Genomic DNA, 25,984 nt, shown 5'->3' on the forward strand with positions numbered 1-25,984 from the left:
CTGGACGTTAGTTATCAATCCACAAGAAATGAACAGAGCTGTTGCATGAGGCACTTCGATTTCCTATCAGTCAACTTTACATGTGTGCACTGGAACAGGTGAGTCTTCAGTGCAGGAAGGCCAGTTCATAGCACTCAAAGGCCATTTACAAGCATTGCCAATACTCTCTCTAGCAGTTTCTATGGGATGATTTTGCTGGCCTAGAGAAAACCATGGTCAACCTAGGGGGAAAAAATCCCCATGGCCTTTTAAATATACCTAAAGGATGCCAATGAGCACAAGTTCAGTGGTATCAATATATTTCCTTTTATACATTCCCCAACAATCTGGACATCTTCATTACCTTCAGTTGCAGGCATGGGTGAAATTGTCCTGAGCTGGGGAATTTAGCTCTTCTGGAAGACCATCCCTTACTTATCTTTGCCAAATTAAGATGGAAGGAAGAACTAAAATTCACTGAGCATCTCCCATGTGTTTACATTATTGCACTGATTCCTACAAAGAAATACTGTAGAGTGACTATTACACTTACTTCCACTTCATGGTCAAGGAGACTGAGGCTGGGGGAAGTTGAAGAGTGCCCGGGCACCAAGTGAGTAAGCAACAGAGCTCCCGAGGCTGTGCCCTCGCACGGAGTCATGGCCGTATCACACCACTCCCCCCAGTGAAGTGGAGGAGGAGAAACTCAGAGCACTTTAAGGAGAAAGGCAAAGTGGAGAGGCTGAGGAGCGACATGTCAGACATGTCAGAAAAAGCCTTTAAAAAGAAAAAGAAATGTGTGCAGCCTTCAGGAGGAGGACTAGGGGAGAAGGGAAGCAGAAAAGCCAACCCACTGGGAGGGAAAATCCTAAACAAACTTGGCTGGCCGCCTGGCAGCCAGCCCTGCACAGAGATCTACATCCACCAGATCCTCCAAACAAGGGAATCTGTGAATCATTAAAAAAATGTTTATTTCTTTATGCCACAAATGATAAAACAGTTAGTCATAATATGTGATTTTTTTTTTCTCCCAGAGTAAGTGTTGCAAATATGCTCAACCATTATTCTAAAGGCTCAGTGTTAAACTATTGGAAAAGAAATGATTTGTTTTGAACCAAAACCAACCTCTAGTTATCCACATGGCATGCGATGTTCTTGCCTTTAGAGATTAATCCATTTGCAAGATGGTCAAAGCTTAGGTACCATTATGCTGTGCTACGTGGGACAGGGGCTCGGTCCTCAGAGAAGCAATAAAGGTCATTTGTCACTTTTCACTTCCTAAATATTATTTCCCTTTGTTACCTAATTTCAGAATAAACAGAAAGAACCGTGGCTGAAGTCAGGGAAATTAGGATGTTTTTGAACATGTGTTCCCTACAGAACATCCTTTCATTTCAGCAACAGCGATGCTCAGTGCTGAAAGGGAAACACACACACTCACAAACCACAGAGCCCTGTGGGCAGTTCAGCGGCCATGCAGCACCATTCTGACCTTGGGGTAAGTCAGGCTCCTTAGTGGGGACACTGACTGGTCCCCTGGGATACATCTCTGAGCATATACAGCAATTCCAACCCAGTATTTGGCCAGAGAACAGCCATGCATTAAAGCTGCCAGACACCTAACTGTCCAGCCTGAGGCCTGGGCATCAGACAGAAAGCCTGTTTTTCTATAGTTCATCCAAAGGAAGGGCGTAATAAGTCTGTACTCTTGCCACAGGTGAGCCAGTGTTCCTGTGCCAGAATAACTGGAACCTATTATTTGGCAAAATAATCAGAAGTTCTCTATGATGCCACACAGTAAAACCAACCTTCCAACATTGAAGGTGATCTAATTTTAACTTTTTAAACAGGGTGTTCTCCGGAAAACAGTAGTTTGTCATAGAAAGGGGAAATTAAACACAGGGATCGAGGGAGGGCAGAGCCAGTATCACTGAGTAGGCACCATGCCGAGTGTTTTTCAGATATTTTCTCAAGTGATCCTCCAAAAAACCTGTGAGGTGGCATTTTTCTTCAGTGTTTCAAAAATAAATATTTATTTAATGACTTTTAAAGTATTTTTATCTCAACCTCATTTTATGTATTTTAAAAACTTATGCCACTAATAGAGGAGTACATGTTAATTATAAAAAATATGAAACACTACAAAAGTATATGTAATTTTAAAAAAAGGAAAATGCCTTTTAGGTCATTCAGAATCTCTCTCTGTGTCACACGATTACTGTGATCAGTTTGATGTGTCCTCCAGGACTTTGTGATATGCCACCCACCCAGACAGACTTCCGTTTGTGGATTTTTTTAAACTGACTGAGATCATATTAAAGACATAACTCCACAATTTGCCTTTCTTCACACTAAATATGCCTTGGAAGATCTTTATAGGTTTATAGAGATCCACTTTATTCTTTTTAGCAATTGTAGAGTGTTCCATGGCAAGGATACACCACAATTTATTTAACCAGCCCTCTTCTATTTGTTATCAATTTTTAAACTACTGTAAACACTGTATTAACAAAAATTCTTTGTACATATGTAAGAAGGGTATTTTTACACATAAGAAAACGGAGGGGTTAACAAAGATTGTTCCCCAACACATAATTACTAAGTGGCAGCCTCAGGACTCAGAACAGCTTATGTCCCTTCCGCTACACATTGTGTGCTCGGTGCTCAGTGTCCACAGGACTGAACAATAAAGAGTGTGTCCTTCAAATCATTCTCCCATCTTTCTACCCATCCATCTTGCTGGCCTCTCAGAGACAATTAAGATACAAAATGCATGTGGAATCTAAAGGTAGAAGAGCCTGGTCCCAATTTTGTTATATTAAGTTACAAAATGAAGTCCTAATTCATTTACTTGGAAAAAGACATGCCCTCTTAGACTTTAAAATGAGAGCCCTCTCCTTCCCAGTGAAGACTGTACTATCAGGGAAGTTCCTGCTTGTCAGCTGGATGGGCCAGTAGGGAGGCAAGCATGAATGGACCTCGTAGGAAGCACACTTCTTTGTTCACTGCTGGAGAGAGTGAGTCAGCCTTGGGGAGAACCACACGGAATGCCCGGGTGCCTGCAGGAAGCCCCCATAAGTAGGTGGGGTTTAGAATATTAATTAAGAAGAAGCCAACATTCTTCTCCTCATATTTTCTTTCCCAGTTAAGAGACTGGTCACCAGAGGTTAAGAAATCCCTCCACTGCCTTTCATACGTTTCAGTCTGAGGCTGACTGGCCCTGGGCTGGGGAGAAGAGAAATGCACAGAACGGGATGGTTAGGGCAACCCAGGTGTCTGCCCGCCTTCTGGTCCTCTTTTGGAGAGATGCCTGCAACCCCTAGTGAACGGCCGGGAATGCCCCTGAGGAAACAACCTTTCAGGGTAAGTGCTGACTCTTCAGCACAGATGAACGCCGCTTTTCCTACAATATATCTTGTACGGTACTGACCCGCAAGGACCCAAAACAAGTTGGGTTTCCTCAGGGCTTGCCATTCGCACACATTAACTGGGCCTCAGAGTCACCTCAGAGAGAACTGTGTGACCACCCCCAAATAGAGTGGCCTCCTCCGGGCCACTCTCTATACCATTATCCTGCTTTATTTCCTTCAGTATCTTTCACTATTTGAAACTGTCTTACTTGCTTACCCACTAGCGAATAAGCTATATGAGAACAGGGCCCTATCTTTTCCTGTAATATTATACCCTGGTGCCTAGAACAAGTGCCTGGAACCTAGTAGGTCATATAGAAATTGTTGAATGAATTCCATTCCCATTTTTCCTAACAGTGTCTCTCACTGTAGGCTGGAAAATTTCCTACCATTTTGAAAGGCTCAGCTCAAATATGACCTTATTTAGGATGTCATTCATTAGTCCATCCTATGTGTCGAGTGCCTACCCTGTGATAGAGGGGGCTAAATTTATCTATTTACAGCCCCTTTAATGTTGTGGTGATTTTTTTTATGGCATCCCAGGCCCAAAGGAATACCTGACAGTTCCATTTATTAAGTAGTTAGGTCCAAGCAACTTAATAGGTATTTGTGTCCTTTTAACTTAGTAGCGATTTGTAAAAAAGTACACATAACTTGAAAGAAAAATATTTTATTTTATTCATAAATAATGAGGTTTATTTATCAATGGTCTGTATGCACCTGTTGGGCCCTGCACTTCTTAAAGTATGAAATCTGATTGGACAATGCCACTTGCACTTTCTGCCCTGCATTGGTTTTCCCCCAGTACTTGCTCCTTATCAAAGCTTCAGGAGAATTAGGGCTTGGTCTTATTCATAAAATTTGCAAAAATAAGACACCATAGATAGGAACATAATAGCACTATCCACTAGTTTGCATAGTGTCTAACAGATGTCAAGTATTGTGATGTTTCCCTTGAATATTCAAAATATCCATGGCAGCTCTGTGAGTTTTCTGTGTTCCCTGGCACACAGTTTCAGTAGCATGGTGTTAAACATTTCGTGCTAGGAACAGGGTGTAGTGGTGAAAGAATCAGAAATGGTCCTTATGAAACATCTTAGCACAGAAATCCTGCCCATTCACCTCTCTTAAGAGTTCTAAAAGAGATATGGAAATATGACTTCCTAACTTTATAGATTTTTTTTTAAGTAAAGTGTTGGCAGTGGAGCTATAAAATCTTATAGAGAATTTAAGAGCACCACCAGGGACCGCAGCTACCTTGGCCTATTATGTTGCTAATTGTGGGCACTGTCTCCTAGACCTCAATTCTTGTGAAGATTAAGATAGTGATAAAGAAGTAGTTTGTAAGCAACACAGCATTAGTCTCAACACTTTGCAAGTCAATTTAAAATGCCTAATTAAGATCAAGGGGTTTAGACTTGAAGTTTGATTTGAATAAACCTGAATAACCTAAGAAAACCTTTTGGAGGGGCCCCAGGGCAGATCTGAGACCTAAATGCCTCACCTGAATGGTTGGCTAGCTCACACCTACGTTTCTCCCAATAGCAGCTTTAGTCTTTCCTTCCAGAAGAGGGCCTTGCCACTTCCCTTGAAAAGTATAGGGACTATAATATGGAAAAGTTCTCAGGCATGAAAATAGTCTACTTGGGCCAGCTAGAAAGAGTACTAGAAGGTACACTACTAAAAGAACTATGCAAACATTATGGAACCTTAACTTTATTGACATACTCTGTAGCGTGATTCACTATAAAACCTTAAAACTATGTGAACTGATTTTTCAGGCAACCCAGAAAAATTGGGAAACTGGGGAGACATTTTCTTTTTAGCCTTGGGGAACAAGAACACAAAGAAATTCTGTACGTAGTGCCTACAAAAAACAGACAAAAAGGGCGCAGCTTTGGAGAAGAAGTGGTTCAGAAGAGCCCTGGTTGGCTATCAGGGATTAACCAGTGGCCCTGGAGGCTAACCTAACAAGAGACCGTCATGTTTTTCCAAAACACGAATGTAAAAGGGCATATATACCTGACTAGTTCTGAACTTCTTAGATTGAAAAACTGGAATGTGATTATGAAAAAATCCTTTCTTATGAGGTTTTTTTGTTTTTTTGGCAATGTTGCTTCTGTCATGGCCTAAAGCCAGGGAAAAAAAAGAACAGCTTAAATTATTTGAAGACTCTAGTTTCTCATAAAAACTCAGTGTCAGTTGATTCTACAAGCTGTAAAAAGTTGGCTTGTATGATGCTATGGATTTTACATATTATTAGGTCAGAGTTTCAGCCTGCAATCTGTCTGTGAAAATGCTGGTAATACAAGGAAATTGTGGGCTGTGTCTTAAGTGCTTTAAGGAAAGGGTAGACAGACATCTGCTCATGATGCTGTAGGCATTTATCTCCTTAGGATAGTTTGGATCCTTACCACTATTTCAAAAGGTAAAAAGAAAAAGAATGAAATTAACTTCTTTAATAATATTATGGTATGTTTTAAAAAAAAAACCTGATATATATACTACATAGTAAAGAAAACCAAAGAGCTGAAGTATATTTCCATCCAAATGTTTTTCATACCATTCCAATTTTTTTCAAAAACAAACTGACAGTACCATTCTTTGAAAATTAGAGAACTCAGTTATTTGATCCTTCTAATCAATTGACAGTTGAACTATGTGGCTATGAACTGAATGGAAATAGAGAAATGAACTAGGCAAAACTTTTCAGTGAGCCATTACTCTCATTCCCAATTACTGAGCCTTCTAGTCCCTTACATTCTCCCTGGTCAAGTACTTAAGAATATATACTTTTCACTCATTTTAGTCTCTCTCATGCCATCTATACTCTGGCTGTGGGGCACCTGCAACATCCACTTTCTCTATACCCTCTTCAGTGCATCTTAGTGTTGCTGGACTAAGTCCTAACACTCTGCTGACCGCATTCTCCGTAAGATCAAGCTCTCCAACTTCAGCCAAGTCCTCTTTGCCATCCTAAAATTCTTTTATTTTGCTTTTCTGCCTTTTACTCCTTTTCCCCAGTGGCTCTTCTAGGCCTTCATGCTCACTTTTCAAAGTTCAACTCATCTCCTTTACTTTCAGTAGATGACTTAGAAATATAGTTGGAAAAATCTTGTAGCTTTTACAGAGAAGCTCGAGCTCATTCATTCTGAGCAGCCTCAAGTTTTCTTCAAAATCTTTCTATATAGTCATCGTTCCTTTTTTCTGTTTTGTAAGAATCAAGTATATGGCATTTTCCCTTATCAAGATTCCTCTTCTTGTGACTCACCATCTCCTTTTGGACCAGTGGCATCCAGTATACCCTCACCTCCTCATGTCATCTCTCCCTGTAGATCAACTTACCTCTCAAGGGCCTCTCCCTGTGGAGAGTCAACCCATCCACCCTTCTGTGACTCCATAAATGGTGAGATGGCTCTGTTAACACTTAATAAGAATAGCTTATACCCATTGACTCCATTTCCTCATTTATATTGTTTACCCACTGTGCTCTTGATTGAGTTACTAATACACTATAGAAATTCCTCCCCTACTGGCCTTTTTTCAGTCTTCAACCTATTGGCAACATTCACCCAAACAAACATTTATAAGAATTCTCTCTTATTTCTTCTGCTACTTCTCTTATATTGCCTTTTATGGTTTACCTGGCACTATGTTTCTCTATCTGAATATAGATATTACCAAAGTTCTGAGGTTCCCTTTTCTCATGATTCTGTATGCTCTACAGATGGCTTCCAAATTTTCTATTTCTCCTTTGGTTTTTATGGATTGAGCCTCGATCTCTTTCCTGAGATCAACTGTCTGTTGCACAGCTGAATATACCACCTCCAAGTCCAGCCTGAATGTCAAACTCAGTGGTGTCCCTAAATCAAACTGATCATTTTCCGCTCCCAAATCTCCTCCCGACTTTCTTACTTCTGGTTATGGCATTCACCATATTTTTCCAGAAGCCTAAGAACTCATTTTACATTCAATAAATAGTGTGCTTAGTATGTATAAGTCAACAGGTCTAGACATTGGATCTAAAAAGACTAAGTGAAGGAGGCTCCTAACGTCATGGAATTTACATTGTAGACAAGAAATCAAATAAGATACATTTTGGTAAAGATTAGTGCCATAAAGAAAGTAAAAGTGCTATCAAGAAAGAAAGATTGACAATATTGAGGGATGGAGTTGAAAACTGGGACAACCACATTAGATAAGGTGGTTAAGGAAACCTTTTTGAGGAAGTGACATTTGAGCTGAGACTAGAATCCTTCTAAGGAAAATGTCAATCATGAACATATTGAAAAAAGAGCATCTCTTCTAGAGGGATTCAGCAGTGCAAGAGCTCTAAATATGCATAAGCCTTTATTTTCATTTCAGCCTATCACTCTAATTTCAATTGTTAGGTCTTGCAAAGTGACTCTGACTTCTCTGGTATCTATTTCCTCCTGGTTGAAGCCCTCATTACTTCTTGCTCCCCATCCATTTCCTGTTCCAAAGCATCTCTCACATCACCACAGAATTCATCTTCCTCAAGTGAAACTCTACAATATCATACTTTCATTCCCAAACCCCTAGAAACCCCCACTATTCACTGAGATAACATCAACTTGGAAGGCTAACATTCAAATCTGCTCATGGTATAACCTCAAAATATCTTGCAATTCTCCTTTTGAGTACTGATAAACACAGTTCTACCCACATTCATATGCAGAACACATTCCTGCCACCAAGTTGCCTAGTATGTTTCCTCCCCTTGGTCTGACTTTCAGTTCCTCATGCCCAGTCTGGGCAAATCGCAGCTGTCCTAGTCCTCTAAGCCCCACTTCAAATGACCTTTCTCCTTGAAGACCTTTCAGAGAGCTCTCCATTTTCAATCCACAAAGAACTTTATCCCTTTCTTATAGCATTGTCATATTTTGCCCTGGAAAGAAGTTAGGTGCACATCTGTCTTCTTGCTCTACATCCCTTACTATGTCACACATTTAAGACAGTGACCACATGTTATTTATCCTTGTACTAGCATGGTGCCTCACACAGAGTTGGCATTGAAGCGAATTTGTTGAATGAATGAATTTGTCAAATCTGAGTTTGATTAACTAACATTTATTTCATGAAACCCCAAGTGGTTACCCTTTTATCATTCCTCTTCCTCATTCTCAAGAGACCTAGATAGGAAAAGTCAGAAAGCATAGAGCAAATACAGTGTCTTTGTTCTGAAATAGTCTACTTAGTTTCAATCTGAACAAATGATTAAAAATCTATGTTGAGGAACATTAAAAACACCTATTTTTTAAGGTTGGATAATCAGTATAGATTAAGACAAATAGCTCTTAGTGAAACACTAATTGACTGCTTTCCTGCTCAGGATACATAAAACTGCTCAGCATTATTAAGTGCGAAAAAAAATATATCATCACCATCATGCCCTCATTACTTACCACATTACTGCAGGTTCTGTACCGGATATTTCTTCCTTCACAGCTCCTAGGTCACAAAAAGAAAAAGAAGAACCTCATTACTACCTGAGAAAGGCTCAAAATTTGAATTATTTTCTGATAAAAACAATTATCCCTTAATACTACTGTAAGAGCTGCTCTTTTCTTCTATGTTCGTAGAGAAGTCACTGTCAAACATAACATTGGACAGATCTAAAGACTGGTTCATGTAAATCAGTTTCGCCATGAGGGTTTAAACTAAGCATTCATTTTGCTTCAAAGGAGCTCAAAGTAATAAGCATGAATGGTTAGTGCTCATTCAAACAAATATTAATGCAAGGTTTATTTAAAATATGTGAATCCTGTCTTAATTATTTATGGTATACAGCTGAAGAGATTTCAATAAAAACTTACATCTTGAATATGACAAATAATTGGACTTAATATTCAGTGTCTTTTAAAATTACACATCTAAGGGTATGAAAACTCATAATTCTTAGCATTATTTTTAGTTCTAAAAAATGCTCATTGCAGAGGTTTTGGAAAAGAATGATTACCTCCTGCAAAAAACATTCCCTGTAGTTAGTTGTTTTATCTAAAGATAATCACTCATTATTTTGATTGATTGATTTCTTGCATGTGGAGGAAATCACATCATTTACACAATTTTGTAGTTTGGTTTTTTCCCTTAAAATTTTTTGGAGGCACTTTGCCACATTATTAAATAACATTAAAGACATCATTTTGAGAGCTACATACTATTCCATCAAATGATATAATTTGTACAATCATTCTATTACTTGTCATTTAAGTAATTTCCAATTTGGGGTTTGATAAGGAATAGTGTGATAAACCATGTCCATGCATATGTTTTTCCAAGTTTCTGACTGTGTCTTTAGGATAGAAAAATATCAAGAAGGGGAACTGCTGGACTAATGGGAGTGAACTTTTATAAGGCTCTTGATAAGTACAGCCAAACTGCATTTCATAAAGTTTGTACCATTACATACTACCACCATCATGGGAGTTTCTATTTTACTGAATCTTTTGAGAAAAAACAACTTTTGATTAAACACTGAATAATGACACTTAAAATAACAACATTGCTCTTTTCAAAATAAGTCACACCTTTTATAAAACAAGTAAAAATACAATATGAAATTATGAGAGAATGATTATACTAGTAACTCATAGTTATAGAATTCTAGGTACATTCCTAAGTTACACAGAGGCTATCTTAAAGAGATAGAAAGGTCCCAGGCCTGAAACCTGACTGTACAAAGATTGACTATATGAATATGCATTAACAGTAGAATGTGGCAAAGGAAAAGAAGGCTGGCCAGGTACTAGAATCACAGAAAAGAGAATGACAGAGGTAGACTGTTGTCAGAGACCAGCCTTGCAATGTCCCAGGCAAAAGGCCAATGACATTCAAGCCTCAGGTCCCATTTGCAGGGCTGTTGCTATCACAACATAGATGCCTTATGCCAATCTAACTGATACAAATGAGGTGCTGCTCATCCCAGGGAAACCGCCTGTTATGATGCCATGTTGACCAAGCAACTTGCCAGGAGGATTTGGTTTTTCATGACTGCCAAGAGGTTGAATATCCTGAACATGCTGACATGGGTTTCTAGTCTATGTGATAAGACAGTTTTATTCTTCACTGTACATTAATAAACTGGCATTCTAGTTTAAAACATCGATTTTGTGAGCCAAGTCATTGTGAGTCCACCTCCAAGAGAATGATCTGTTCTTTGTATGATGGCTGAAAAATATCAGTTTCTCAGTCTAAAAGGATGAGAGTGAGGCTCTGATTGACGGAAAATTTACAAGGTAATGAATTCTACAACCCAGAGGCTTTTGGTAGTGTGCCATTTAGAAATGATTGAGGCTGAGTGTGCTATACTTTTCAATTTTGAAATACCAAGTATATATATGGCATAGTGTAATAGTTAAGAGTGCCTGCTTTGAAACCAGAGTCCTCTTTTCATATAAGGCATAGAGGTATAAAAAGATCTGGTGTCTTTGCAAAATTTCAACCAGTTCTGTTTTGTTGGAGTTTTGGGTTTAAGTTGGTAATTGTAGAAGATGAGAGACATACCTTCTAATTTTGAACTTGGCAATAGGCAAAGGGAACCACTGAAGGTTTAAAAACAGAGGAGATACAGTGATGACTTCTTGCTTTAAAGAAGTGAACTCTGGTGTTAATAACTAAGACCTTAATCTCCTTTTACTTTCTTTTCCTAACCTTATCTCCCTGAAAGGAATAATGGAAACAAATTCTGAATTAGGAGTTTGGAAAAGTCCTCATTATTGATAGGTGTTATCAAATTGTGGGTACCACAATAATCCTAGCCTCTATGATATAATGATAGCCTATAACATACTTATACTCAATATATCGTAGGTATCTGGCCCAGTGTTAGATATTCCATATACTTTATCTCTAATCTTTCAACAACTCTGCAAGGTCTTATTATTCCCAGTTAATAAGTGAGAACACTGAGGCTGAGAGAGATAAGGAGGCTTAAAGACATATCCACAGAAAAGAGAGAAACAGGGATTGGGAGCTAGATTTATCTAACTCCAAAGCATATAAAGCAATTTAAAATGGAACAAGATGTGCTTAAGATGTGTAAAGTACTAACACTAGATTAAATCTGGGCAGCTGGGAGGGAGTTGGCCTGTAAATTAACTGTAGCTTGTTTTACTATATCAATTTATCAGCTGCTTCTCAATTCTGGTAAATCCACTTCTCATAAGTAAAGGATACCTACACATACATTGTACATTTGGAACATCTCCAAGAGAGCAAACTCATCAATAAAATGTAATGTGAAATAACTTGTGTGCAGAGAAACTTATATTTTCTAAAAGATCAAATTTATTAAATCTGAATATAAATTTTACTTAAGTAATGAAGTGACTATCTCACCACAAGGATTTAAGTCTTGCTAAGTGTGAATTTCTTCATACAAGGCATTTATCTAGGCAGAAAAGCCTCATCTGAGAAACAAGCAATAAAAAAATATTTTATTTTACTTTTTAAATAGTTTGCTAATGTAAAACAGCTGAATGGTTTCTTTCACATTTAAACAAAATAAAATTCACCTCTGGAAATGAAAACAAACATCAAAATTTTGGTCCAAAATGGTTTCTGAGGAAAGTTAGAGACTACTGATAACAGATGGTTTAAGGTAATGCATCCTCTCCCTGAAAACTATGAAACAGTTACAGGTCTATGCTTATAGTGAGCTAAGTAATCCCAAGTAAGGACTCAGAAAACTAGTTTAAGTATGAAAGAACAAAATATAAAAATTAAAATACACTGCAAACCAAATTTGTACAGAAAGTCCCTAATTTATTTCAGCAGTTTACTCTTAGCCAGTCACTTATTAATTTTGACTTAATTCCTTCTCTCAAAAATGGAAATCACCTCAATCACAAGCTATTATTTGTGAATTATTCAGACTTTAATTCACTTACAACGAGATTAGCATAGACTTGAGACATAGTTTATTGGTCTCTCATCAACACATAACAAACCATCCACACTCTTCCAGTTCCTAAAATCCTGATATTATCTTAGTTTCAATTATCATAATTTAGCAGCTTTAGAAGAAAAGAACTGCTATTAAAAGCTCTCTTTCCAGGCTTTAGCAATCTGTTGGCTGTTGTTTTCTTCCTTCGTCCCCCCTACTTATATAATGTTTTTAAAAAGAGGCATATTCAACTTATCTCTTATTAGGAATAAAAAAAGGTTGTGTGAAATACATCAGTTTTCACCTTAAAATTCTCATCTCTTTTCTAAGCAAATAGATCCTTCTGGTGACATAACCAGATTCACCCTCAGTGTCAGTGAACAGTTTCAAGAAAATCTGATAACCATGTATTGAAAACCTAATACAACTGCACTTGTATTAGGCTCAAGAAGCTTTGCCTTCGATTTCCAAAAAGCAAAGAGTGCTGTTCAGGAAGAACAGGTTACTGTATTTCTTAGACTACCTCCTGCCTTTCACATGTGGACTCATGTACAAAGAATTCTAAAACTGGACAATCCCTCTGCTTATACCTCTCTCTTTTTTCAGTCATCTAAAAGGAAACTATGATCTCTTTACAAGAGAACAGACATAAAACTATGTCAGCAATTCAAGCTGGAGGGACTCTGGGTCCTTCAGACTGTGGGTCCTAAAGTGAGCATGGATTAGACAAGACAAGCAGATTTACAGCCACAGCCAGGATTGCATGTAGCACTGGCGCACTGTTTTCCGCCCTCCCTTCAAGGGAGCATTTCAGAACCCACCGGAGCCATTGCAAGACGGTGGCCCCAAGGACCCAGTTAAAACACTTCTACATTTCTGGGGCTTTTTACAAAGACTTCAAGGGGAATAACAAATTCTGAGAACACCTGAGAGAGATCAGTGCAAATGCACTGTTGGGCTGCTTTTCATTTCCCACAAACACATTATTGTGAGAGGTTCTTTCACTAAAAAACACTTGATACTCATCAACTTAGCTATTAAAAAGGAAGTCATCTGAACCTCTAGGCCCTGTGTGTAAAGTTATCCTCAGATGCATACTGTCCTCATCCATGGGTCAAACTGGATGCTGAAAACACAGGGGCTGCCACTGAAGTCCGGGCGCCAGAGGTTAGTGCCGGGCTTGCCATGCAGGGGCAGGGAAAGGAGGTGACACACCATCCCTGTGGGTTTCTTAAGTCCCATGTGCTCATCTTCCCCTTAGCTCTTGCACTTAAAAAAGTCATTCTTTAAGGCTCTCCATTTTCTTCCATGCTTAAAACAGCTGTCATTTAATTCTAAATTAGAGTATCTTTCATGACCATCAGAAGGAGCCTATTCATGTGGAAACATTTGTGTGGCACTTGGTTCCCACAACAGGAGTCAGTTGAACACTGTCCTTTTATCAAAAAGTATCTATGTAAAAACAAAGTAGAATGGTGGTTACCAGGGCCTGGGATCTGGGGGAATTGGGGAGATGTTGTTTAAGGGTACAAACTTTCAGCTAGTAGAAAAATAAGCCCTAGAGATCTATGCACAGCATAGTCACTGTAGACAGCAATACTGAATTATTATCTTCAAAGTTGCTAAGAAGCTAGATCTTAATTGTTCCCACCACAAAAGAGAAGTGATAATTATGTGATGTGATAGAGGTGTTAGCTAAAGTAGCAATCATATTGTTGATATGTAAAGGTATCAAATCAACACCTTAAATTAACACAATGTTCGTAAACTTAAAACTTACATGTCATATGCCAATTATATTTCAAAAAATATCTGTAGATAACCATGCTTATATTGCATATTATATAGTATCTCTAAGTAATTGGGGGTGTTCTAGTATATGCATCTCTAGTGATTACTTTATTAATGTTAAAAGATTAGAAGTACTTTTTAACAAATATTTAATGAATATGCACAGTTACTTAGAACAATGACTTTGAATTCCCTGCTGACTTTTACCCCCACCACACACAGCCACGTGTTCCCAACCAGCAATCTCAAACAATAAGAAAGCTGCTTCTCAAATTCTCCGTAACAAGTAATGTTTAATCTGGTAACACTTGCCTATGAAAAACTGAGCTTAAACATTAAAAGGTGTCTTTGACCTTCTTTGTGGCAAACTTCAGTTTTTCTCACTTGAGGTTAAATCTCCTTCACTAGACAAAGTTACCAGAACTCTAGGAATAAGGCTTCCCCAGCGCACAGGGCCACTCGTGTAAAGTACCTTTGAAACAAGGAGACTGGTTTTTGGTGCTGTGGGACTTTCAAATGCATACATTAAAAATTATCTCTTCCCTTAAGCATTTCGTTGAAAAGTGCCTGAATCCCACGCAGGATGCCTATTCATTTTGCACAGTCTCTTCTGCATGCATGCATTGTGAGGCTCAAACAGATTAGTGCTAAGGGAGAGATTTATTTATTTTTTTCTGGGTAGATAGATATACAAGCCAAATTATTATGACACTTTGATAAATGAAGCTTTTGAAAATGCTTTCTGTTGTAATAACACAACAAACAACAAGGAGGCATACTGCCAGGTGTCATCCATCAGTAGGTGAGCTGGCTGGGAACAGACAGCTCTGGTGTCACACTAGCTCTTCTCGATCTGCCAGAGGCCCTAAAATAGCCTAAGGAGCCAAAAGAAGAGTCAGCCTTAAAGTTGCATTTTCAAAGCAATTTTGAACAGAATAGGGGGTGGCAGAGGCCCAGTTTAAAAAATGGTTCCATAAATTGAGGCCTGGATTTAAAAGTGTTTCTTTGGCATAGGTAACATGTTTTTGTAACCTTAGTTTTATAATTCAACACTTCTGCTCTATGCTAATCTCTCATTATAAAAACATTCTGTGTGCTGTGCCAGCTTGGGACCCTGATTTATATATACAAAGAGAGTAAAGCTTAAAGTGGAGACCAAATTCAATATAAATGGAAATGATGTAGGTTTGAGGAAAACATTCTAACAAGACATCCCCTCTGATTATTTGATCTTCTATTACCATAGGGAACTAAGGAACCCTTCTCTGTTCTTCCATAGATTCTTGAGCTAAGAGGCTGAAGAGTGAGACTTACGTGAGGATATTACAGGCTGAATTTTGGAGTTTGTCCTATGAGTTTCAAATTGGTTTACTTGCTATTATGAGTGTTTTGTGTGTTCTAAATTACAACTAGAAAAATACCTGCCAATTTTTTTTCAAACAAGTATTATTTTACATATCTCTGCCCGTACTTCAAAGACAGACACTCTACAACAAAGCGTCAAGTTCTCACAGATATGGGCTGAGGTTATGAAAATAAGTGTGTTATGTAATCAAAAAACAAAAAAGCAGGTATCATGACAGTGTAAACCATAACGATCATGCCCAGCTTCCAATGAAGCCAGCACTGCTCTGGGCATGTTGTTCAGACAATCCACGGAGACTGCACAATAGGCAGTCTGAAGTGAAAACGAACCCTCGTGCAGGGCTCTCCAGTTAACGGGCTTTTTTGTATATGCTTTCTGATTTGCAGTCACTTAGATGTTTTTTGAGCATCCAATCTGAACCAGTGCCAAGCAAGGAATCGTGAAAAGTACAAAAAGGATGACATTTCTGACCCTTATCAAAGTTATAATCTAGTTAGGAAAAAAAAATCCACATCAGTCCAAAGAGAACACACAACGTGTAATGCAGAGTCAATGGCTAATGCACATGGTCTGGATACTAAGTACAGAGGAATCAAAGGGACAGGTTGATGAGCAGGACGTAACTTATGAAGGCTATATCTTAGGTGGGATGTCCTGTATGGGCTATGTGAGTCCGAAGAGAGTGATGGGAGAAAGGAGAATTCCAGAAACAGCCCTTCCTTACTACTCCTTCCTGTTTTCCAAAGTACCACGTCAGGTTTCTGACTACAATAATATTCTATTCAGTAAACTCATCCAACATTGATTGGGGACCTACTATGTGCAAGGCAGGAAGATATAAATAAAAGTAAGATAAAGCCCGTGCCCATAGCTGATGGTATAGTGGGGGACAGTGCCATACATACCATAGCATAAGCAGACTACGAACAGGTGATTCAAAGTGGTACAAACAAAATGCCTTACAAACATAGCAAAGTGAGACTAAGGGCGACCACAGGAGAAAGTAACTTTAAATAACATTTAGCATTTTGATAGTTGGGTGTGGACATGGGGGGAACATTGTAGGCAGAGGGCACAGAAGAGGAAGAGAGACAGCAAAGTAGCCAGCATTTTAAAGGACTGGCACACACTTCTGTAGCTACTGAGGACTCTTCACTTTTCAAAGACCTATTTTTGTTTCTTTATTTGTTTTTCTCCCCTGCAGTCTATGTGCTTTATCTCTGAGCCCCATAGCCTAGCAAAGTGCCTGGTGTATTATTAGTACTTCATAAGCATTGAGAAAAGAAAATAGGGAGAGAAGAGCAGGAAGGAGGGAAAGAGAAAGGGAAGGGAGGGAAGGATGGTGGGTAAAAAAAGGAGGAAAGGGTAGAGGGAAGGACTAGAACAGAAGGAAAATATTATAAGGATAATTTCAGGGCATGTAGAACTTTTGGTGTAATATTTGCTCTGATTTTTGAACCCTGAAACCTGATTAAAATCTTTCTATAATAAACCAAAGATGAAAAGTTTAAAAGGAAACTGAATAGCTACCAAAGGACAGAAACTTTGGCTCTTTTTTGTGGACATGTTTATTTTCACATATTTACTCCAAGTTGTATCTGTCACTGCAATGCATTTGTTCCCTCTGAAAGACAGAGCGAGGTGGAGGCCAGGGATATTGCTGCCTTTGGCTTGAGCTACACCAGCAGGAAGGACATGCACTTTATAATACATACACACAAACCATAAGGTTTGCAAATGATCTTACATTTGCTCAGTAGCCAAAAGAGGCAAAAGAATGTGAATAAAAACAAACGTGTTTTAGCAACATCAGTTCCCACTTTTCCATCTTCCCCATGAGGAAAATGTATATTATGAAACTCTAGGACTCTCACAACCTCACACGGTACAACCCTGGAGCTGGGAATTTATGAATTATTTTGGCTAGAGAAAAAAGCATTTCTTCAATCTGCCCATATCATCCAAATGTCCACTGCAAAATGGGGGCCTAGAGAATAACAATATTTTTCTTCCAAACCATCATATTAAAGCAGCTTTTGTTCCTCTTCCTATCTATCAGCAAAATGGGTTCTAACTGCATATGTGGGGGAGAAAGGCTCTTTCTCAGGTTCACACATTCAATTTTAGAGTTGATGGGTGCCTTAGATATTCATTTAATATAAATATTTATTGAACATATTTTCTGTTCCAGGCACTGCCCACTTAACATCATAGACAAGCAAACTTAATCCCCAGAGAAACCAAAAACCCAGGCCAGTGTCACACAGCTAGAAAACAGGGGGGTCAAGATTTAAAATTAGTAGTTTGATTTAAAAAAATGAAGGTACAATCCACAAAATAGGATTAAGGTTCTCTCTGAGGCAATGAAACACATTGTGATGAGAGCCAGGTTACCAAACGTGACTCTCTCCCACCAGGAAATGACATCTATCGTGACCAGAGAGACCTACTCCAAAGCAAGATGTGGCGATCAGCTCTGCAGCGATTTGAGGTGGGCGTATGTAGTTATGGGCTTCGGTAGATGATCACACATAAATATGAGGTTACTTCACATCCCATACTTATTCTTTCTGCCCCCAGGTAAAGAATCCCCCTCCCAGTGTATGATATTCTCTTTTTTTGCTTTGAATATCTCTTGTCCCTTTAATTTCAATGTCTCTTTTTTCTTTCTTCAGCCCTTCCTTCCCATTTCCCCCCTCCCCTTTACACAGCACCCCACTCCCACCCTTAAGTGATTGAAACTAAGCAAAACAGTGTTAAATAAACTCTTCTCTACCATATGTATTGGGCACAAACAAAGGAAATAACAGACTTCAAGTACCATTAGGAAGCTTTTCTTTTTTTAGGGGGAGCGGGGGAATGATAGATGCTGAATTGAAAGTGGAACGTTAACCTCTACTGTGTGGATAAGAAATTTAATGAATTTAAGGTGAAATAGATCCTGGAGAATTTATATAAAACTCCCCAGTCACTGGGCATTAACTTAGTCATTCACTAACAACCTGGAGGCTCAAAGGGTCATACTTATAGCCTTAATAATGGGATAGAATAAAATTTCAGAAATCATTTAGTCCATTTGCCACTTTTGGCAAGGCTAAATACTGGACAACTGTGTAACTACTCAGGAAAGTTACTCTCTTGGCTCACAGAGGTATGGAGGCAATCACCAGTTTTATGTCCTGACATGCTGGTGACCATTACTTTCCTTTCATGCTGCAGGGTTATTGCACAGAAACTTGAATGAGGAAGTCAAACATAAAAAAATATCTTTATCAGAAAAATCCCTTCATTTTGCATTACACCAATCTCTAAATTTCCAGAGAGGTAGGGACAAACTTCATCATTTCACTTTCATCCCCTCCAAGAGAGCAGCAGTTATAATGCTAGATACACATTAAAATCAGTTGGAGAGCTTTTAAAAAATTATCGATGTCAGGGCACCAGCCCAAGAGATTCTAATTTAATTGGTGTTCAGTGTGGCCCAGATATTTGTATTGTTTTTGTTTCAAAGATTTATGGGTGATTCTAAAGTACAACTCACATTAAGAACCACTGCTACAGATATATTATCTATTTACAGGACTGGGGAAAATTCTCTCCTTAAAATATCTTGCAACTCTCATCAGTAGAAACTCAGTATGATCAGTAGAATCTTAATTTGGTAAATTTGGTAAATTATCAATAGCAGATGATTGTCCTTTGCACTTTTTATACTTAGTTATATCTAGCAAGTGCCAATAATTCACACTGTGGAAAGGATAGTCTTTTCAATAAATGATGTTAGGGACACTGGATACACATGCAGACGAATGAAACTGGACCCTTATTTCACATTAAAAACAAAAATCAACTCAAAATGATGAAACTTACTGTAAGTCCTAAAACTGTAACACTATTAGAAGAAAAAAAGGAAAAACCTTGATATTGGTCTTGGCGATGATTTTTTGGTCATGACACCAAAAGTCCAGGCAACCAAAGCAAGAATAGACAAGGGAAACTAGATTAAACTAAAAAGCTTCTGTGTAGCAAAGGAAACAATCAACAGAGTGAAAAGGCAATCCATGATATGGAAAAAAAATTTACAAACCTATATTTGATAACAGGTTAATAGCCAACAAATATAAGAAACTCCTACAACTTAATTGTAAAAAACAAATAATCCAATTAAAAAATGGGCAAAGGATTTGAGAAGATATTTCTCAAAAGAAGACATAGAAAGGGCTCTCAGATACATGAGAAGGTGCTCAATTCACTAATCATTAGCAAAATGCAAATCAAAGCCATGATGATATATCATCTCATACCTGTTAGAACGGCTATTATCAAAAAGACAAAAGACAACACGTAGAGATGTAGAGAGAAGGGAGCCTTTGTACACTACCAGTGGGAATGTAAATTGGTAAAGCTATTATGGGAAACCTGTAGAAGTTCCTTAAAAAATTGAAAATATAATAACTATATGATTCAGCAATATCCAATCTTTCCTTTGGTGATATATATCCAAAAGAAGTGAAACCTGAATCTTGAAGAGCTATCTGCACAGCATTATTCATAATAACCAAGACAAGGAAACAACATAAATGTCTGCTGATAAATGGATAAAGACAATGTAGAAGAGGTGTAAAATGTAGTATTATTTAATCTTAACAGATCTTAAGCTCTGGAGAGCTACTGTACAGCATGGTGACAGTAATTAACAATACTGCATATATTCTTGAAATTTGCTAAAAGGATAGATCTTAAATCTCCTCAACACATAGTAACTATGCAGAGGTGTTGGATAAGTTATTTAGCTTGATTGTGGTGATATTTTCAGAATGAATACATATTTCAAAACATCAAGTTGTACCCCTTAAATACATATAATTTTTACATGTCAAAAGTATCTCAATTAAGTAGTTAAAATTAAGGAGAAAAAAAACTTCAGAAAGGCTACTAAACTAACCAAATAAGGAATTTTTAAATAAATAGAAAAAGACAGCTAAGAGTTACAGTTCCCTTATATGTCTAGTAAAGGTTATGGACACCAAACACATTTCCAACTATCTTTTATTCCAACAAATGGGTTTGTGGGCCATAAATTGGTCCCGACATTCCATCACTGGCCTTAGTGCATTCTCCTCCTGAAAGGAGATCTGATCTGATCTTGGAACAAAACATCCATCATATATTACCTAGAATATTAGAAGTCTTGGTAATACATTTAGACTAGGCTTTGACCCAAAAGGTAAAAGGAAGGCAACCACAAACTCTTAAGCATATATCCTAATATGTGAAATCTCTAACACAATAGAAAAGACCAGCTCATATAAATGACATGAGTAGTCAGACCCACTCTAGACTCGTGTATCTTTCTTTTAAACAAAACCTTAAACATTTCCAAAGAAAACAAGGCAAATAACATAAAACACTAGATGAATAACATAAATCTTGCTTTGGGGCTCTCTTGAGCTGAGTTCTAAAACTTCTTAAAACAAGTCCTGTGAACCTTAATTGGATGTTATGATAGACATGAGATAATTTTAAAAGAAAAAATATTTGTTTAAGAAACCAAATTTAAACATTAAAATTTTTCTTTTGGTATTCATTATTAAGTGATATAGAATTTTTAGTTGCTAACTCAAGCTTATATTACTGTAAATATCAGTATTTGTCTGGGAGAAAAATTATGTTTTTAATTTAAAAATCAGAGGAGTTAGCTTGCTTTCCCTCACCACAATTATTATGAAATGACAATCTTGAATGAACTTCCCCACTCCTGTGAGATAAGACTCCTTGGGGCTATTTATTTTAATTTTTCTGTGTTGATATTGACAACATTCTGGCAGCCATATCCCCTTGGAATAATATCATAATCTTACTTTTTTTAGGCACCTCCACAGTGTGATGATTTTATCTCTTCCTCAACTAATAATTTTATTTCAGCTCAAAAACATTTTCTTCAACTCAAAAATTCAATTCAAAAGTTACCTTTTAAAAAATGCTTTCATCTTTTATAAGTAAGCCGTATTTTGCTATTTGGATATACGTGAAGTTGACAAGGCCTTTATTAAGCCAGTTGGAATCAAACAAAACATTCATATGCTTAATATATGAATTAACTTATGGTAGTAATATATTAATCCATACTGTGAACTAATTTGGAGATTAATTTGGCATTTCAGAAAATGTAAAAGGTCATAAACAACTTTTAAATATGCTTCAGCCACCTGTACAAAGGTCAATGGCACACTTGGCACTCCGTGGATTCACTGCTGTCTCAAATGAGCTGCAGTTTGTCCCTTTGACCTTGGTCTTGTCAAGACCTAATGCAATGGTACATATGACATTATACACAGTATGCCTGAGTGCCTTATGCTTCTGGAACTCCTTATGGGCAAAGCTAAAGCTAAATTCACTGGCTGAAGACAAATCTAAAAGCTCTCAGAGGCAGATCTTTAGTATCAAATTAAAAAATATCTGCTTAAGTAACTCAGTTTGAAGAAGGGTAGTTTCCACTGAACAACACAGAAGTATAGTTCAGAAAAATACATTTGTTAAATATATTATTTCTGAGTATTTAGTGGGTGGGGGTGGAGAATTGGAGAGAACGAAGCAGCAGCTTCTCAAAGTAATTGGTATACTTTTAAATTCACTTGAAATAAAATAAAGAACCAACATCAAGTACAAGGGGTATAGTTTGTTTTCTAGTTTAAAAAAGTAAATGAAAGCAGACATTGTGTACTACTTGGTGATACAAGACTAGCAACAGTTACATTATCATTTACTCCAAGAAACCTGATACAATCGTAGTAAGTGTTATTGAAAATGTTTATACTGTGCCTTGCATTATGGTTCAAAGCAGGACTTCAGGTAAAGGCGATTATCAGTGTTACAATATCAGAAATTGAGAGAATCAAGAGCTGCTTACTTTCTATAAGCCTAGAAAAAGGAGGGGGGAGAAGCCAAAGAAAGGATTCTGCTCAGTATCTATCTGGCTGGGCCAGGCTCTTCCCCACAGCACGGAGCACTGCCAATTAAGAATGAAGGATTTTATATTCAAGGCTTTATATTTTCACTCCGCTTCACCTCCACTGCTTTTTTTCCCATGCAATCTTCAAAAGACCACTCAGAGAAAATGTTCTCTACTCAGAAGGTTAACCAAGCCTCTTCATAAGCTCCCAATCCATCAGGGAACATATTTCACTTCAGAAATAGAATAGTATTTATTGATTCCACAACATCTGAGTACTTTAGCTCCCCTCACAGTGCTATTCTTTAGGTTACCCAAAAGCAACTTCTAAGATCACATCACCAGGGCTGGAAAATTGGCCTGGTGATTAATTCAGCAGTAGGATGGGATTTGTTTGGGCAGAATTTGCATGCTTACCATTAGACTACAACACATGTTCTGGTTACCTGCTGGGCCTCTACAGACCTATTCATTTGTAACCTCTGATCTTTCCAAAGAGTATAAGAGTGACTGAATTGAGTTCAGATGTCTAAATCTAGAGTAGAGAGGTAAGAGAAAACCATTAAGTTCATTAGCCACAGAAAATGAACAAGAAAGCCATGGAAGACCATCCATGGTGGATTATAAAAATAGTCCCAATTCCTCACTCTCCCTACAAATGCATGCTTTTCCACATAACATTTTTGCTCTCCCACTTGGATTTTGAGCTTGGCCAGGTGACTTACTTTGGCCAATGTGCACCTTATTAAAAAAACAGTCCTGACAGGACCACTTATCTATGGCCCAGCATATATTCTGACACCATTCTTCAATAGGGCTTGTGTTGTGAGGTGAGTTTATGGTGAACTGTACTGATTCTGGTTTTCCTGAGGCAGACAACACATGGGTTGATTCAGTCATTTCAGTCTGTTCTTTTAATATTTCTTTATGTTCTTACTGGTTTGGAAATGCCAGGTTTGGAAACTTTTCACTCCCTTCTTCAAATCCCTAAGGAGTAGATGATCTATTCCCTCTCCATTTTTTTTTTTCCACTTCCTATCCAGCCCAGGATGAGTTTACTGAATGTATTGTTTCAATATTTGACAGTCAAATAGGGATGTACGGTCTATATGTTTATAATTTTAAAATTTACATTCTACTTTTTCTAATTTGTTATAAGTAGATGACAACCAGTATCTTCTATAGTGTCTCAATAAAATGCTAACAACTGGAGTCTTAATTTACTAGGTGACAAAAATAGTACTTGTGAGTTTCATGCAGCATCAGTATTTGATGAATTGCCAAATGACAGAATTTTACTTGTGATTTTAATTTATTCCTTAAGTTGTTTCTCATCTCTTGCTCAGTACAAGATTCTCACAATGTAACATTCACATCACTAAGCCAATATGAAAGTTCCCATACATTCTTACTAGCTTTGTGAGACACATGTTTTGGCTCAGCCCTATAGAAAAATCAAGCAAGCTAATTTGAGAAATGTACACAACAGGAACATTCCCTGTGTGTACATTTGGCTTTACTGATGTATGTTTACTATCAGTTATGCCTCAGAGTGCCAGCACCATGTAGCCTTGTGTAGTGCAGATTTAGGGAGTTTTTGATATTCAAGATGAAGACCACAGGTGAATCATGAAGGATGAAAGGTCTATTTTTTTCTAATCAGCTCAGGAATCTGGTATGATATGAAGCTGGCCTCCAATAACAAACTCACTTGTAAATGCAATCTTATGGATCCGTCCTCACTGCAGACCCCAATACAGGAATGGCTAAATAGTGGAACTGATCTGGTTTCTTACAAGACATGCCCTTTGGTCATGTTTTTCCGGGTAAGTCATTTCCACTGGGACCCCTCCGGAACTAAAATGGTTTGCGTTAACTTATGGATTCAGTGAAGAAACAATAATTGAGCTCCTAATATCTGTCAGACCCAGTTCAGGCCTGGGGGGAATACAGAAAGGAACAAGATTTGGACCCTGATTTTAAGGAATTCTCATTCATTAGAATAAATTGACATTTTCCTAAACTCACATCTCAGTACTTTCTACAACTTATGAAGAGTCTAAAAGGGTCAGCAGATGTAAATTTTTTTTTCTTCTTCTGGTTCATGTTTTATAATATATAGTAATTTTGATCAAACCTCTTACTTGCCACATATAACACTTTTCATTGTCAAATAAAATCTTTCATTAAAAAATATTACCATGGTACTTTATATTTTATAGTTTGGAGAAAAATCTAGTCAGAGACCACACAGTTCAAGAAGCAGTTTTGAATTATTATTATTCTAAGTAAAGACTTTCCATTCTGAGGCCTTGGGCTTTTTCCTTTCTGCTTGTAAGCCATTAGGCGCTCTCTTCTATCTCCATCATTGGTCTCGCTATTCATGCTCCAACTCCCAATGCAGCTTCTATTTTCCAAATCTCAATATATTCAAAATCCATCATTCATTGAACTGAATAAACTTAGGGACTATTATAACATCTAAAAAACTAAACCAATATATCATGCATTTACAAAATACTTGGTAACATTGGAATCCAATATTTGAGCCATAGTTAATAAAACAGGCACTGGAGATAGAAACTGTCTGGGTTTGGGTATGGATTCTGGTTTTTACTGTGGGTCCTTGAACAATTAACTTCTCTGTTAATATTATTTTTATTATCATCATTGTCAAGATGATACAAAAAATACAGTATATTTTGAAGCTAAAGATACTAGATCTATTCTAACAATATATGCTCCTTCCAGTTATAACATGAAAACAGATCATATATGCTTGGTAAATGAAATAATCCTATATTTCTTATCATATATGACTATAAATACCTAGGTGGAGATGCACATATTTAATTCTTTGTGCTTTCCTTCCACTCTTTCATCTGGATTTGTGTGTGCAACAAAATGCTCTGCATGACCCCAGCCACAAAGTATACTTGGACCTGCTGCCTCTGCACCTTACAAAGCCTGGCCCCGGGCGTGCAGGACTTACTTGCTGCTGAGGCAGCGTCTCAGTGAGTAGGAGGCCCCTCCACCGCAGGTGCGTGAGCACTCGCTCCACGGGCCCCAGGCATCCCACAGGCTGTCCCAGTCCTCCTCGGAGCGTGCTGTCCTGGAGCTCTGTGAGAAAGGAAAGCACAGTCATGATTATGTCCCTATCCAACCAGGAAACAAGTGTCCTAAAGTATGGGTGGTCTGTATGTCCACACATGGTGGCCTTGCTGGGGATAAAAACATGCATCAGATTCTCACATTCTTTCCAATTTAATAATGTGTATATGTGGGGAAGTGGGGGTATTTGAGTTAAGGGACCCTGGGCCATGACTGAAAGCAGCAAGAGATTGCACTAATGCAGCACATGAAAAAGGGGGCCAGAAATGGGAATCTGGTTTAGAGAAAGAAAAATTATACTGAAGGCACAATTTGGGCCGGGTTCATGAGTCTACTTGTCATGTCTTGATGAAAAGAGAGAAACCACACTCAGAGATGCTTCTGCTCTCAGAAGCTCGACATGTGCATACCAGCACCACTTTCCAAAATCTGACATTTTATACAATTGACAATTTTTTAAATAAAGC

General features: G+C 37.8%; 1 protein-coding gene across 5 annotated transcripts in view; it reads right to left on the minus strand.

The window, feature by feature from the left end:
* ADAMTSL1 (ADAMTS like 1) overlaps positions 1–25,984 on the minus strand; it is an 869,288-nt gene that overhangs the window by 304,094 nt on the left and 539,210 nt on the right. For all 5 annotated transcript variants that reach the window (XM_017660035.3, XM_017660032.3, XM_073228449.1 and 2 more), the window contains 2 exons: positions 25,399–25,526; positions 8,816–8,861 (listed from right to left, as the gene is read on the minus strand). In XM_017660035.3, coding sequence (XP_017515524.3) covers positions 8,816–8,861; positions 25,399–25,526 — 174 coding nt within the window. The remainder of the gene's footprint in view (positions 1–8,815; positions 8,862–25,398; positions 25,527–25,984) is intronic.

The sequence above is a fragment of the Manis javanica genome, chromosome 2 (assembly GCF_040802235.1).
Source record: "Manis javanica isolate MJ-LG chromosome 2, MJ_LKY, whole genome shotgun sequence".
Lineage (NCBI taxonomy): Eukaryota > Metazoa > Chordata > Mammalia > Pholidota > Manidae > Manis > Manis javanica.